Below are 17,445 nucleotides of genomic sequence, written 5' to 3' on the forward strand. Positions count from 1 at the left end.
TTGTAGTGAAGGGCTCCGGAAATTTCTTTTTAACGTGCACTGACATCGCAGTACACGGGTCTCAAGAATTTCGCCTCCATCGAAATTCACCTGCTGCAGGCAAGACCGAACCCGCGTCTTTCGGATAAGCAGCTGAGTGCCATAACCACTGAGCCAACACTGCAAATTATTATCCAGAAGGCAAAAAATGATAAATCTTTTTATTTCATTAAGGGGGATACCACGACTGCACAGCAAAAACTTCCGTCCTCACAGATGCTTAATTAAGGAGGGCCCTGGTATTTGGAAAAAAATTTTTATTAATGAAGTCACAATTGTGCAATCTTCAAGGAACACGCAATTTTGTGTGCAGATTCTAAATAGTATGTCATTTTATTTCATGTAAAACAAGCCCTTGTGCACTTGTGCAACATGCTATGCAAGTCGTTTGGAGAGAGCATGCAATACTTTTTGCTGCAAGTAACTTGCTGAAATGCATGCCACTGGTTTCTGTTGACATCAAGGAATGCAATAAGGATAGAATTATCACCCTGCCTCTCAGAAATTGAGTTATGGGGTCCTGAAGTAGCAACTTCAGAAACATGAAAAAGAGATTGCATCCCAGTTTCTGGAGTGGCAACTCAAAAACCCTATAACTCAAGTTCTATGATAGGCAGAATGATAATTTTACCCTCACTGCATTCCTAGATGTCACAAAAAAGTAATGCCATGCATTTAAGCAAGTTTCTTGCAGCAAAATTTCTTAAAAGCTCTCCAAAAAAATTACACAGCATATAGCATGAGCGCACAAGCACCAGTTTTACACGAAATTAAATTACATAGAATCAGCACATAAAAATACATGCTCCCTGAAGATTTCATAATTGTGACATCATTAATAAAAATTTTTTTGAAAGACTAAGGTGGGGTGAGACTTTTGTCAAAAAATTCGATTCTGAGATTTTGCAATCATTTGATAGAGAATTTCTTTACCTTTCAAAAAATATATTACAGGGTATTCGAAATTTCAAATATAACTTTTTTGTCCTTTTTTTCGCCACGTCTACTGGAAAAGTCAGTGCACCTTGATGTGGTTTCTTTCTTTCGGACACTTGCAAAAATTCAAGTTTTTGATCAGAAACTCGGGTTTTAGGATTGGTTTGCAATTTGGCCTTGTTAGTAGCCCATTTTTCAGCCACTAAGGCTCCTCCTGTAGCTCTTGGGAACTATAAGGTATGAGCAAACAAAATTTTCTGCAGATGTTAATTAATGGCGTCTACATGACTGGAACTAGAATCAATAGCCTATGTGCATTTGTATTTTTCTGACAAAAAAAAATCATTCATATGTGGCACTTTTATTGCATCAACAAAGATAAAAACATATGAAATTAGTGTTTGTTGGAAGCGCATAATTTTAGTGCCACTTGTGTGAAGCGTTGGTTGCTACGTTAGTACAAAATGCAACAGTCTGCGGATAGTAGATTGAGAAAAACGCGCATTAGTAGAAAAAAAAAGTCACTAAACAAAATTTAAAACTAGTCTTGTGTTCTAATGCAAGCTACGTCTATCTTTAGGATTCCTTGCAAATTTTATAACCACATCTTTTATTATAGCTGCTGTACAGCCAACTTTTGAAACTTATTTTTAAAGTCTCACCCCACCTTAAGCACCTTCTGCTGAGACCTCATATCTCCAAAGCTCTATACAAAACAGGTTTCAGGGCCTCAATTATACTGTTTTTTTCTCATCCTTGTCAGAAGAACTAATATATAAACAAATAAGCCATTTTAAGCAATTTAAAGCACTCACTTAAGTACCAGGAATACAAATTTTTCTTCCCACTGAAGTGGCAACTTAAAAACCTTGTAGCTCAACTTCTTCTATGACGGCCTGGATAATAATTTTACCCTTATTGTACAACTTGATGTCAAGAGAAGCCAATGGCATTCATTCTAGCAAGTTCCCTGCAGCAAAATTTCTTGAACGCTCTCGGCAAAAAGTAACGTAACATATTATATAAGTGCACAAGGATATGTTTCACATAAAATTAAATTACATATTTGGAATCAGAACATAAATATACATATTCCCCGACATTTTCAAGAATGTGACTTCATTAACAAGAATTTTTTTTTTAAGACGAGCTTCCCCGTTAATATCACATGCCTGACTTGGTATGGCCCTATGGATGATTTTGGACATTTGTGCCCTTTTTGCCTGCCGCAAAAATTCAAGTCGGCACTCCTGTACCAGCTGTGCCATCTAGTTTGCTTCTATAACACCAACTGTACGGTTTCAGTATTGTTTTTTTTTTTTTCATTTTTTAACGCGAGACAGCGACGTGACAAAAAAAAAACTGACCGGACGTAGTCCAATGGTCGGCGATCATTGCATCCGTTTTGCTGCATGCTCCTCAAAGGCTAACGGCTACACCGAGCACTTTAGTTCGTTCTGATGCAGCCTTTTTTTTTTCAGAGCAGCAGTGGTGAGTTAGACAATGATGTGAAATGATCGGATTTCAGTTCTGACAGCGAGACTTTGTTTCAGAGGCCTGGGACATCAGCGTGTGCTCACATGACTTACTTTCTACTGTTAACATTGTATTTTATGTAGTGCACTTGATTTGTAAATGATGACAGTAGTTTTATTTTGTGCTTTAGAGTCTTCGCAACATACTGCTAAGATAGTTTACCAAATGTGCCAGCAGAATTTTGGCTACGATGTCAAGGAAGGCCACGCCTCCTTTTCACCCACAGAGCCCATCTGCTATCAACTAAAAGAAATAATAATAATAATAAAAGAGAGACACACAGAAAAGGAGGAACTACAAGCTCTGCTATAAAAAACAAGAACAGAACTCTGAACAAGTGTAATGTGCAGCACATTCCACATCCATCTCCACCTCATGTCCTCACGTGACTACTTCCTGTATTGGCCCAGCAGTCATATTCCCCAACTTGAAAGGCCATGGAAAGTCCAATGTACCGTATTTGCGCGAATGTAAGTCGACCCCCGGCATATCACATGCAAGAAAAAAAAAAGGACGTGCCCTGAGCACATTCCAAAATGAAAATGTATTAGTTACTGGACTACGGTATCTACATCTTTGTAAGTCGACCTATTTTTCAAAATTTGAAAATCCAAAATTGGGGGTCGACTTAACAATCGAAACCAAAGCATGACACCATAAATAAAGGCAAGACAAATGAGATATCAGGCATACTACAGCGTGGTTGCACTTTTGCTGCGCGGCTCCGTCGCATCGCTCTTAGTGCTGGCTTTGAGCAGCAGCATGTCAACGCGCAGAACCAGGATCCCTCCCCGCGCATGGCGGCCGATGGCGACTGTCAATAAAAAGCAAACTGGCACTATCGTTTGTTTGTTTGTCTCACGGCTATTTATGGTGCCACACTTTGGTTTTGATTGTAAGTTGACCCCACCCGCAATACTTTAGTGGACCGGGGAGCCCTCCTCTTTTTGGGCTCACCTATATTCTGTAAGTTAACTCCCCACTTCGGATTTTCCAATTTAAAAGATAGATCGACTTTCAATCGTGTAAATAGGGTATTATGTATGCAGCTGAAAATTACAAGATATGTGGCTAAGAACATGTGCACTGTTTTGCACATTTCAATTTTTTTTGTAATCAACTTCTCACTCAGTGCAGCGGCTTATTTTTGTTTTGCTTGTACTGTTTTCTTTTGTTACCATCACAACTTTTTGGTAAGTTTTGCACACATAACTGTGGCCTTTTTTTCATTTGAAAATATAACCAATATGCTACAGTTTGATGCCTTAAACTGCGCACTGCATTTGGCACTTCTTGAAGAATTAATTTTTAATTGAAAACACTCAAAATTAGTCATTTTTTCGCAGCAAGAAAAGAGAAGAAAAAAATATATATAGCACTGTGATTGTTAACAGCACTCTTCTTTCGTCCCACTGTTACAGCACTGTTTTCTCGAATTCCAGCGAGCTCAATCTCGCAAGGTGACTGAGAATCTGCCCTACTACACTTCCCCACTCCGAGCCAAAGCTAAGAACGGGACAAATGCACATACACGATGGCTGGTGTATGCTGTGCGGCTGGGATGCAGAGCAGAAAGGAGGGCGCGCACTTGCTGGTGCACAGCTGGTGGAGTAGGCAGTGTTAGCAGACGTGTGGCCACATCTAGAGCACTGCCCTTAGCACCTCCAGAGAGCCACTCCTCCGAGAGTGAACTCAATGAGAAGCAGTCATCCAGCATCTCCAGGCAACTGCTGGTTAGCCTGTGAAAAGAACAAACATGGTGATAGCATGGAGATACAAGGCACATAACTGGTTTGGTTTATTGTTTATGGGGGTTTAACGTCCCAAAGTGGCTAAGGCTATGAGGGACGCCGTAGTGAAGGGGTCCAAAAATTTCGACCACCTCGGGGTTCTTTAATGTGCACTGACATCGCACAGTACACAGACCTCTAGGATTTCGCTTCCATCGAAATTCGACCACTGCGGCCAGGATCGAACCCACGTCTTTGGGTCAGCAGCCGAGCGCCATAACTGCTGAGCCACCGCGGCGGCCCTCAAGGCACATAACTAAAATAAGATAAAAATAAATCAACAGCTGGCAACACACCATACAGCATCATGCAGGAGCCACATAAAACTGTATGGTGTTCTTTCCTTTATGTCACTGCATGCATGTCATACGGGAGGCATTCAATAAATTCGAACCTTCGCTTCTCATACCACCTTCTCTAGATCAATATTTACGATCACAAGGTGGCGGAGTGAGTGACAGCAACAAATTTTTGTACAACTTAGTGGATTTTACAGCACTTGCTGTTTTAGCCTAGTTTTGCATAGTTATCAGCGATGTCCGTGCACATGGCCACCCCCCCTGTTCCCTCTCTTGGATGAGGAAGGGGAAGGAGAAGCGGTGGTGTAGAAGACGAAGGAATGGTGGAGAGAACTGTTGCGTGTGCACACAGGTGTTCCCAAAAGACAGTGTTTGCTGACCTCCGGTGGCACGATTCAGTCGCACCACATGTAATTACCAGCCATGCACGCGCGTAGTGGCAGCCACAGAGATACAAACTCGAGTAGCAAAGTGGCATGAGCTGCATTGTGAAGAGGCCGTGGATGCAGCCTAGGTGAAGAATCGTGCTTGAAACGCTGCATGGATGTCGGAGGCCAGAGTCCGCAAACGTGCAGTGGGCGGAATTGGATAGACAAACGTGCTTGGGATGCTGCCCGCTAACTACACAGACAGTTCATTACTAACATGGCCAAAAATAATTTTAGTCTTAAAACAAGTCCAAAACAACCCACTGTAACCCAGAACATGTGCACGGATTTTTTCATCCTTCACAGTTTGCCTATTAGAACCTATAAACTGTGCACCTTTGACCACAAAGGACAAGCTCGAAGCCAGCCCGTGCAAGTGTACAACGTACACTACGGTCCGCGTGCAGGGGAAAATGAGACACTGACATCGCACAGTACACGGGCCTTTAGAATTTTGCCTCCATCGAAATTCGACCGCAGCGCCCAGGATCAAACCTACATATTTTGGGTCAGCAGCTGAGCGCCATAATTACCGAGCCACCGCGGCGGCTCTGTCTCACAGAAGTGCAGCCATATTAATGCTTAAAGCAAAGGGCATCCAAACCCTCATTGACCTTTTCTGTTTAATGCTTCTCATCATAGCTCACAAATTCTCTAGCTTATACAAGAACACCATGCAATGCAAACTTCTTCATGGTAAGTAAAAACAGTCAAATCATACCCTTTATTGTTCCTTTTGTTTCCTACAAATTGATTCACAATGACCATGCTGAAATGCAGCTGCAAAATACTTGCCTGTCCAAAGCTGTGAGGGGTAGTGGGGCAGATGGGATTCCATCAGGGTCGATACCAGTAGCTGCCACTGTATTTGACTGTGCTGCAATGCCCACTCCTGTTGCAAACTCGTCACTTTCTTCAGGCCAACCAAAAGACTCTTTTGACTTGCCATACACTTTGACAGAATCCACCATGGTCACACATGATGGGTCGCTACTTGGCCCGAAGAAGAGATTTATCTGCATGATGTGGAATAAAAAACAAGTCATTTGCAACAACCAGTGATGATGAAAATTAGTTTTCTGCCGAGTCATGTGATGCCAAATAGTGTGCTTGCTAAGACCATTTAGCAGGATACCAGAATTCGTTCATTATGCCCAGTAGATACAGCTGTAGAAAAGTTACCAACGAAAAAAAAAAAAGAGGATGCTGTAAGAACATAGCACTGAAAGATTTTGCAGATGAATGCCACAGGTGAGTATTCTGTAATAGTAATGCTAAACAAGTAGTTCTGTTGATGTTTTTTTTCTACAGTAGTTCTTTTGGGTTTTATGGGGTTTAACATCCCAAAGCAACTCAGGCTATGAGAGATGCCATAGTGGAGGGCTCCGGATAATTTCAACCACCTGGAGTTCTGTGATGTGCACTGAAATGACAAAGCACACGGGCTGCTTGAATTTTGCCTCCATCGAAATGTGACCGTTACAACCGGGATTGGACCCGCGTCTTCTGGGTCAGTAGCCGAGCACCATAACCACTGAGCCACCGCGGCAGCTTTATTAAGAAGGATCAGAGTTTTCTCCAAAAGAGCATAGGTTGCTTGCAACATATGCTCCAGATCTGCTGAAAATCTGCGCTAAAAATAACACAACAACCGACACCTATGCTCACAGTTCAAAGTAAAAGAAAAAGTCCGAAAGCAACTTGCACACACATACAAAAAAATGGTTGTCACTTTTTTTTGTTATATAGCATGCTATATGTGTTGGCCTAAATGGGCCCAGAAACAGTTCTTGAACATGACAAGTACAGGCTACTAAATATTATATTGCCATGAAGCCTTGTACTGTTTGTTCATGCTCAAAGGCGCCGGCACGCAGCTTTATTACTAAGAGATGTGACCAGGTTAATCTCAAATGATCGTAGCCATGTGCAAATGCTCCTATGTTGTTCGAGACTGTCATCGTTAGTTTTGGAGTCTTATCTTGAAAGTTCTTGGACAGCTTTAAATTGAGTTTGTCTGAGAATTGAGATGATTCTGCTGTTCGACAACTACAGAGCACGTTTGTTACTATCACTGGCGCAGAGTTGTTCAGTTCTTTGTGGATGAAAGCACTGTCACCCCCACGTGAGAACAACACGACAGTTAAAAGTGAACTGGACATAGCTAATCTAAGTACACAACTTTGCTTGTAAAACTTTTTCTAGCCTTTTGAATTTCAGCCCTCTTTTTTCCTCAACACTATCAGTGCACTTACACACCTACAATGTCCTGGCAGAGAGATGGCAACTCTTAGCCAGTTCATCTTGCATTCAGCATTATTTATGGTACGTACCAAGTGGCAGAGAAAGCAGGCAAATCAAACCTGGTGAGTCGCATGCCTAAACTAGCACCAACCAGATTACGAGCACAAGAAAAACATAAAGCACAGTTAATCAATGAAACACTGCCAGCCCCTCACAAGAGATGAAGCATAGCTTTCAGTACACTAGGAATGACGAAAACAGAGGGTAAGCCACAAAAATGCTGAGGAAAATTTTTTGATCAACAATAATATAGGTTGTTAGTACAAAAAAAAAAAGATCTTTCAGTATGCGATTCCACCAGAAATGACCCTTCATACTGCACTTATTTTGTAACTGATAAAATACGTGTACTAGCTGCAGTGGCTCTGTGGTCAAGGTGTTCAGGTGCTGAGCATGAGATAGCAGAATCAAATCTTGGCAACGATGGCTGCATATCGATGAGGAGAGATACGAAAATGCTAGTGTGCTGTGCAATGTCAGCTCATGTTAAGGGACCCCAGGTGGTCAAAATTAATTCGGAGCCCTCCATCGTGAGAGAAAAACTGCACCTTCATAACTACCCATCCACCATCAAATTATGCTTCAGGCCCACTTAAGAACAAATTATTAAGAAATGATGGTGAGCACAGTTTTTCTTGCATATCGCCCTTACAGTTAAATCTGGACGTAATGAACCTCCACATAGTGAATTCCTCGATGTAACGAAGTTTTTCAATTCTCCAACGCCGCCCCCTTTAAGCGCATGTATTTGAGACCTCCATGTAACGAACGCACAGCGGCAGTTGACCTTGATGTAACGAACTCGCTAAGCCGACCATCTGTTAGCTTGTGCTGAATTACGAAATTTGGGAGAGAAGTTTCATGATAAAGCACGAACTGGCATGAGAGGAATGCCAGAGAGCAAGGAGTGACTGCAGATGACTCAACGCGTCGTGCTCCAGCGCCCCCGGCGCATCTCCGTTGCTTTCGCTTTTGAAACGGCATACCACGTGGCACTACAACAGTTCGTGCTCAACAAATGATAGGGCATAGCAAAAACGAAACGGCACAAGCAGTGCGCCCCCATTGCTGCCGCGTGGTACATTTGAGTGATTCCGGTGCCGATAGCTCTCGCACATCAAGAGTGGGGACGGTGGAGAGCGCCACCAACGTAAAGCGAAGAGTCCGTTTCCTGAGGCAACAGCAGCGGACAGACAGAGAGGGAACATGCGGGAAGAAGCATGTGCCTCCGCAGACAATCTGCGCTGGCGGCGCCCGTACGCACTCTCCTCAAGGTCAAGGTAAAGTATAGAAGACTGGAATCGGCAGCCTCATTCTGAGCAGCACAGTGCAATAGCAGCTAAGTTAAAGATGTTTAAGTTATCTGCCCTGATAACTACTGTATTAACATGATTGTAAATCGACTCGACTGCAAGTGGACCTGCACATCACATTTCTGAAAAAAAAAAAAATAATAATAATAATAACTCGGAGGTCGTTTATGCTTGGCCTTTAACAAGAGAATGCGATGGCACTATCCTGCGGCCTCCGCTTATTGCCAGCCGCTATCGGCTGCTGCACACAGGAGCACCCGTGGGCGCATTCCAAAACGAAAAAGTATTAGTCACTGGACTACTCGTCCACACTTGCGCCATCGTCCTCGCTAGCGTTGCTGTCGTGGTCGCTGCTGCGGTCCCACAGCTCGTCCTTCTAACATCACCGTGCAGCGAAATCCCGCACTTCGCAAACAGCCACATCACGACATTGCGTAGAACAGCTGAAAATTTTGCCTCGCTTCAGCTGCCACACCTGTATCACCTGTTGTGAACATCGAACATGTGGCCCGGCACACAGTTCGTTTCTGCGGTGTAAAAAATGGCAGTCGTCTTGTATGTATAGCCGTGCACGAGCACCGGTCGCTTACCGGACCCGAAGCATAAATGACGAATGACGAAGCACTACAAGAAAAACTTGTGAAACTTGGCCAGCAGTAGCCAAATGCACCAGAGCCAAAGAGAAACCACGTGAGTGGCGTCAGCTCTTCCGTCGGCTGCCGATACTCCTCGGTGCCACTGCGGTTTCGAGTGGCAGTGCCGCCGCAATTGGAACAGCAGCCTTTCCATCAACTATCGACGCTCCCTTGAGCGCCGAGTGCGCGGTTGAAAGTAAAGAACAAAAAAAAAAACTTAGATGAAGCCTATTAAGAGTAGAACGCGAATGCATTATCGGGCCACTGCCGCTTATCAGCAGACGCGATCCGTGGCCACGTGTGGGGAGTGGGCTGGTGCCGGTTTGCTGCTTATCGACAGCCACCATCGCCATGCGCGGGGTGGGGATGCTAGTTCTGCGCGTTGACATAGCAGCTGCTCAAGGCCAGCACCAAGAGTGATGCGACGGAGATGTGCAGCAAAAATAGAACTACACTGTAGCATGCCTGATATCTCGTTTGTCTCGCCTTTATTTATAGTGCGATGCTTTGGTTCCGATTTTAAGTCCGTCCAGTCCTGGACGAATGTGCATTGAAGGCCGTCATGCTTGACACGTCGCACACAGTTTGCCTGCGGCACCACAGCAGTCATTAAAACGAAGTCTGTTCCAAACGGCGCAGCTAAGTGCGGACAGAATTCGTTGCTTTGCTAGCGTCGGCAGCTTACGAAAACGCACGAAACTATTTCCCTTTCTCCTAAAGCTGCATCACGTGCGTGCACACCCTCCGGCAGAAATGGACGCTTCCATCAAGGAGATGCGCAGAGAGGAATAGTTCATTTGGGACCATCGCAAGTTCTCACAACGTTTTCTGCCGCCTTGTTGGAGCTGTCCACTCGGAAACACAGAAAAAGAAGGGGAGGCCGCTGGCCGTCGAACAGCGCACGTGTGAATCGTAGGAAGTGCACGCTCCGCCGTCGGCCACAGCGTCGGGGAAGCGCAGGAGAGTGTTCGCTTTCAACGTAGTACGCTCCAAAATTAGAAAATTGAAGTGCCGCCGGCACCGCGAAGCTTTTTGCCGCCTTGCTGGGATGCTCCACTTGACAGCACAACGTTGGAGGCCAGTGGTCGCTGGGGAGAGGACGCGTAATGCGCACTGGAGAATCCGTGCAATGCCAGTCTGCATTGTTTACATGAGGCAGCATTATCGCGACTTTAGTTCATTTTATGTAGAACTGCAGCTAATTTTCCCTCATATAAGCACAAATCCCCTGCATTTTCCCTGAGTTTTTCCAGATTATCCAAATTCCCTGAGATTTCCCGGTTGGTAGACACCCTGTCAACTCATGTGCATCACACGCTCCTCTAATAAATGTTCACAAGATCTTACCTTTTTGTCAGCACTAAGAGACTCCTCACGGGAGAACGGCAAGTCGTACCATCGTGAGCGTGTCAGTATCAGTGGGTGAGAGCGGCCAAAAAGCTCCACCGTTGAAGGTGCCCGCTGGACATCCTGAGAGCCAACCAGCACGCGCACTCCCACCATAACCATTGTTGTGTCCGTGTTTGTGATTTCCAGTGTAAGGCCACCAGGCTTCGTGCAGGCCACATACATGCCTGTTGTGTTCAGCCGGTGCTTCACCTGCATGAAAGTCCCACGTATATGACGCTACCACTGCTTCTGGTGGGTGCAGTAATCACAGATACAATAACCACCAACAATCAGAGCCACCTCTGAACATGTGAAATCTGCCGCTCCAAACAGTCAGTAGCCATATGTTTTGCATACCAGACTAGCCACACCTGCATTGTGCGGTTTCTATTGCACCTGCAATGCCTGCATATAGATGGCTTGTACAGTGAGAGACGATACTGTGCATATCTCTGCATTGCAGCGAGAGCTTCTTTGCCTAAAGCAGCATGCTCACACAAACATTTTACATAGCTTCAAAACAGGCTAGCGCAGCTGCTGGATCATCTCTCGGGCAGCCATACTGAATTCCAGTGGAGACCCCAATGCCCATGAAAGCAGCAAATATCTGGGATCGACAGTAATTTACTTTTTCTGAGGACTACATTTACTATTTGGCAGAAAAAATGTTTGTCTTAATAGAAATGGGGAGCGGCATCTGAAAGATATTGTGTAACAACACAAAATTCAGACCCTTAGGAAGTTCGACATGCTCAGTGAACTTCGACAAAAATAGTAAAAAAAAATGTAAATTTTTTCTTCTATGCTTACTGTTTGATTTTGAGCTCGTTTCTTCTCTTAACACGGTGACATTAACGACCCCGTTCAGCGGCAACCCAGGCTTCGGCAACGCTGCCATGTCAAGAAAAGCAGGTGGCCCACGGTAGGTCATGTGACCTTGTGACATAGCCTTGACCTTGTGATGTCATCACAAGCTGCCGACCATCACCACAAGCTGCCGACCGACCGTGGCAGGTCCCACCTAAATTAATGATTGGTCTCAAGAGGTTGCTCGGGAAGAGCAACCTGGGTCTCACAAGCCCCACTGGTGGATGTGGTTAAGACTGCTACCTGGCGGGCAGTGGCGCATCGCTTTACCGCTGCATTCACTGTGCCAGGAGTGGTACGGGGACTCCTAGCGATCTATGAATGTAAAGTAGAGAATGACCAATTCCGCATATATGGGCATGTAGGCCGAACCTAGGCGACAAAGGAGTACTTGTGTGGGAGGGATCTTTAATACTAAAGCACTGTCACTCTTAAAGGTAGGTTAAACGTTATGTGATTGTGAAAGAAAGAACAGTGACCATGTCAGCAAAGTGAAATGCAAAGCATACCATACACTGCTGAAGCGACCAATTAACGCTACTGCGTCATACCCTTAAGGCAGAGCTTAAGTGTCCCCGCCCTTAAGGCATAGTTTAAGTGTCCCCTCAAGTTTTCCTTTACACTTCTTGTTTTGTTTTTTTTTCCTCTATGCTGTGCAGCTACAATGAAATTCTCAGCTGGCAGTGACTTGAAAGGGGATGCAGCAATTAAAACCATTTTTATTATTTTTACATCAAGTGTAACCAAATTTGGTATAAATATAATTTTTTACACTGATTTCAGAACATTTTATATTAAGCTAGCTGGTATAGTTGAGGAGCAATTACAATTACCACCCCCGTGAAGTCATCCTGGGGGTGTTAATAATAAGAGAAAATGCACAAGTTTATGTCAGCATGTCTGTCAAAAAGCCCTGTTCTGTGCAATAAAGTGATTAGTTCTTATTTAGAGGCCCAATACTTCAGGAAATAAAAGATGAACTCCAGCACGTATATTTACATGAAAATGTTTCTTACAAAAATAAATTTAGGAAACAACTGCATATATGTCTGCACAGAAAGGCCAAAAGGTTTATAGCCCTCCTCAACGTCTCAGAATTCAGGAGCTAAAAACATTAATTCTACTGTCATACATTATGGAATGCCAAGAGATAAGTGATGGCAACAGCACAAAAACTTAAAACTGAGAAAATCAGCCTTCTTCCTTCATTTGCTGCGTTTACTGCCTCATATGCTTCTACCTGTGGTCAGAAAAATGTGGCCCTGTAAAATCACAAAAGCTCTGATCATCTGATCTCTCCACTTCATGGCAATCCTAACATGGTGGTGCTCCGTCATTGCAAAAACAGCGAAATCTGCAATACACCGGGACCACAGGAGAGCAATTTGCTCACAATATTTGACTGCACACACGCACACGCACAAACACACAAAACGTAATTTTCTATATTTGTACTGCGTATATTTCGCCCCAATTTTTCGTCACAAGACGTAAGAAGACCTGAGGATTACGAAAAAAAAAAAATACTGATAAATAATTTTGGCCAAATTGCCCTTTTTACTATGTCCCTCCTGAAGGGGAGACATAGGCCTTAAAATGATAAAAAAATACTCAATTTTGATTTTTCAAAAATGGCACATTCCGGCTCAATATACTCTAAAGTACCTACCTACAAAGTTTCGAGTTTCAATTCGACCTTTAACTAAAAATTATATATTTAATGCTTTGAAAGCATCCAAATGGCGATTTCGGAGCAAAATGCGGCAGAATTCCGTACCAGTCATGTCCCACAACTGCGTCCCTGATGGCCGGAACCTTGGCCTTGTTCAAAAGATGGCACTCTTCTCAACATCCCACTATTACTCGATACTATGAAATACTCTTGCAACGTCCGTATTTCGCCACTTTCTGAGGCCTCTACAGCGACCTCCGAATCGCTGGCGCATGCATTTCAGATGCGCTTTTCTCAACTTTGTGACAGCAAGCCTAGCCTTATGGAAGTTTTCATTATGTTTTTATGGTGCAATTTCAACTAATCATATATAGTTAAATTCAGAAGGAACTAAGCTGTTGTGATGATCTATTTTTTAATGTCTGTGTTGAGCATATCAAATTTTTCGAGCAATAATATTGCCTATGATATTTTATTATTATGGTGTTTTGACATAACTGAACATTTTTATATGGTTTCGTTTAAGAGGAATTAGCGTCCCAAAGCGACTCAGGCTACGAGGAACACTGTAGTGAAGAGTTCTGGAAATTTCGACCACCTGGGGCTCTTTAACCTGCACTGAAATAGCCCAGTAAACGCAGACCACAGCAGCCGGGATCGAACCCGTGTCTTTCGGGTCAGCAGCCGAGCTCTATAACCACTCAGCCACTGCGGCGGCCCAACATTTTTATATGATTATGTACCTCAGTAGCAATAAATAGCATAGCTCCATATCGCAGGCCTTTGGCTGCAGCTCCATTTCAATCAGAAGCAAGAAATACTAAGAGAAAGTGTCTTAATGAGCAAGAAATACTAAGAGAAAGTGTCTTAATGACCCATAAGAATTTACCTAACTAGGCTTCAGTTATTTTCCCATAATATGAGAGCTAACTGAGATATATTGAAACTAATTATATTTCTGAAAACAGGAAGAAATGCATATACACACCTAATTCAATTACAATACCTCTAATAATAAAAATTTTAAATTTTAAGACCAGTGTCTTGCTGTCTTGCCCTCAGCATCTACCGACTCCACTCAAGGACCATGAATAATATGACCTTCCATTCCTTGCATAACAAACACCTCCCTTTTTTGAAGCATTATATAGAAGCCTAATAGAATGAGTAAATGGATAAATTTTACTTTTTACCTGTTGTGCATTGTAGATTTGTAGAAGGTCATTTCCTCCAAACTCCACATCTTGAATGGGTGTGCAATGCTCAAAGAAGTCCACAGGAAACGACATTGGCAATGTACTTGGGCCAGCCCGACCTCGCAGAGACTTTTTTCTTCGGGAAGGACGAGGAGTTGCACTGCCAACTGCAGTAGCACCAGAGGACAATCCAGCAGGCGTTACACCTGTCAGCCCCACAATGGCAGTTGGCTGGAACGCTGGTGTAAGCCAATAGCCTGTCTGTTCCTAAAGAGAGAGGACCAGTTATAAGTAGGTGCCTTGTTTGGCCCATATTTACACGACAAAAGCAAACAACAGGGGCAATAAGGACCAGAGATGAATAAATGCCTGAAATCTGTAGCTATTTGGTTTAGAAGATAGTTACCTCAAGAGTTGAAGTGGAAAGCAAACTGGTTTTGGGGACAGAAATAGGGTGGAGCGCTGGAGACACCTATTGTCAGATTAATGCTGTATCCCTTCCCTGCATGCTTCTGCCCTTTGTTGCTGCCATGATAAAGGGATTAAGCACCCAAGCCATTGCTTTGTGTGTACAATTCACCCTCCCTGCTGCAATCACAAAGGAAGAATGAAAGGCACCTGTGTCAATATACTCCTCCTCAGTGCATGAATGAGGGGTGGAGCCAGCTTAGGTTTGTAAAAAAAACACTGCAGGGCTCCTGGCTCAGCTGCCTATTACCAGAGTCTTTCGCACAAAACAGTGCCTTTGCTAATACCTAGTGGCTTTTGTTTTTGACGACCCTCCATTTGCAATAGCACAGCAGCATGTGATGAATTTTTATGGCACAAGGGCATCTGTGGCCAAAAAGCGCCATGGCACAAGGTTTTGTAGCGATAGCTACACTACGCCAGCCACTTCGAGAGGTCAGCGTGGCTGTGCGCTGAGCCGTGGCACCACCGCTCCGCCAGCTGTGCTCATGCGCGGAGTGACGTCATAGCCCGCAGCTGGTGTGCACGCCGTGCACCTCGCCGCTGCGCCGACAGCGGAGCAGACGCCGCCCACCTCATCAGTTGTGCGCATGCATGGAGTGACGCCAGAGCATGCAGCTGGTGTGCGCGCCGCGTGACTACATTACGCTAGCACTTCGAGCCTTCAGCATGGCAGCGCCGCAGCCACCATGGCAGCTGCCGGCGGCGCGGCGCACCGGCAAAACCAAGTGGGGGAGGAGTGGAGAGGGGGAGAGAGTGAATCCACATCCAGGGACGGAGATGGAGAAGGAAAGTCCAGCGAAATTCAGCGGCGAAAGAGTGACTTTGCAATTCGACTGAGTGAGTTCCACTAGGCCAGCTGTAGCTATCATTTCACTCTAGGTTTAATCAGAGCTAAACCACAGCCATTTTTTTCTGCTACTTAAGGTGGGATCAAAGACCCATTTCCCAAGCACCATAAAGAAGCCAAGCACCAGGCGGGGGAAGCTTGTACCGATTGTATCACTGATGGGTACCTGGCGGCACTGGGGATCAAACCCCGCACCTTCCACATGCGAGGCGAATGCTCAAACGACAAGGCCACCGCTGTGGTCAGCATGTGTTACTGATTTCAGAACACTAATGGTGCAGTGGAACAAACCAATATAAAGAAAGGCTGCATAGCTGCTAGTGAAAAATTTCAAGTGCCTGCAGCTGATGCAGCATGAAGGTACTACACTCAGTGACAACTTTTCCTGGCAATGGAGTGGAAGCTACAAAGGCGATGCATGCCCTCTCCTCCTAAGTAGCTGAGTATAGTCTCCACTTGCAGTTATTTTCACTGAAAACAGTGTATTGTCAATATTTGCTATTTAAGGCATGTTTCTAACATAAGGGCCAACTTTCAATGTTGAAAGTCAAGGAAAAAGTTTTCTTCATTGCAACGAATTTGCAAGGCATGTCTAGTTACAAGAAGCTTCTATAGATGGCGCCAGTTGCACTATCAATGAAATGAAGTTACCGCACAGAGAGCAACATGCCAGGCAGCCAGGCAGCCAGGCGCACCGCTGTGCGGCCGAACAATTTGGCGGAATGACACAGTTACGGACAGTTCACCCCTGTAGCCTTCACTGACAAGAAAAGCTGTCGCCGAGTATAGAGACACTAGCAAGTAGTGTGGGATAACATAATAAAGATAAAAATGCCACTGTACAGCTGCACTCTTACTGCAGTAAGTGCATGTTATTTGGTCTGCTCCCTAACCACAATTTGTTCTGAATGATTGCAATCTAAATCGATTTCCACGTTTGCACTCGCCCCACAATCTGTCAACATGCCAGACAACATCACATTCCAAGCTACAGTCAAACATACCTGAGAAGCCATGTAGATGCGCAAGCTGCCATCTTCACACAGAAGAATCAAGGTTGTGCGCATTTCACCACTGGAGGTCGGGTGCCGTATGGCCACCAAGTCCGTGATCTTAGACTTTGCAGTTAAGATCTTAATCTCCTGCAAAGCACAGCAAAGAAGAGAGAAACTTTAATCAGAGTGAATCCACATCTGCAGGTTTAATGTTGCCAAAAAAGATGCTCACTGGACTGGTGTTGTATATGGAGGCCACAACAGCATGAGGAGATTCTGGCTATTTGAGTAAAGGGATGGGGCATTCAGTGACACAGTGGGCCATTTTTCTTATTTTTCTGTGTCATTTTGGCAAACATTTTAATCATATGCATTTAGCAATTTACATTACTACATTTGTTGGGGTAGTAGTATTCTCCCTTTGGAGCAATGCTACATCCATGTTGGGCACTGTTCATAGGTTACAACTAGGCACAAAAATCTGCATAATTTTCATATAGCAACCTATGGCTGCCCTGGACAGGAGTATACAGCTAAAAGCCAGAATCTGCGATGTATAAAGAGAGAATCTGCTGCTGGTAAACAATGCTGAAGGCTATGTAGGTGGATTCAGGCAGTATTATCAAATTAATGGGTTAAAACACCAACAACATGCACAACACAGCAAAGATAATCCACAGAGAGGTCATGTTTTTCACAAGAGAGTTCCTTCAGGGGTGTAGCGAGTC

General features: G+C 44.3%; 1 protein-coding gene across 6 annotated transcripts in view; it reads right to left on the reverse strand.

Annotated features, from left to right (window-relative positions):
* Positions 1-17,445, reverse strand: part of poe (E3 ubiquitin-protein ligase-like protein poe) — a 248,224-nt gene that overhangs the window by 109,984 nt on the left and 120,795 nt on the right. For all 6 annotated transcript variants that reach the window (XM_077649151.1, XM_077649150.1, XM_077649149.1 and 3 more), the window contains 5 exons: positions 16,727-16,864; positions 14,402-14,671; positions 10,628-10,879; positions 5,824-6,044; positions 4,043-4,250 (listed from right to left, as the gene is read on the reverse strand). In XM_077649151.1, coding sequence (XP_077505277.1) covers positions 4,043-4,250; positions 5,824-6,044; positions 10,628-10,879; positions 14,402-14,671; positions 16,727-16,864 — 1,089 coding nt within the window. The remainder of the gene's footprint in view (positions 1-4,042; positions 4,251-5,823; positions 6,045-10,627; positions 10,880-14,401; positions 14,672-16,726; positions 16,865-17,445) is intronic.

This window comes from Amblyomma americanum, chromosome 1 (assembly GCF_052857255.1).
Source record: "Amblyomma americanum isolate KBUSLIRL-KWMA chromosome 1, ASM5285725v1, whole genome shotgun sequence".
NCBI lineage: Eukaryota > Metazoa > Arthropoda > Arachnida > Ixodida > Ixodidae > Amblyomma > Amblyomma americanum.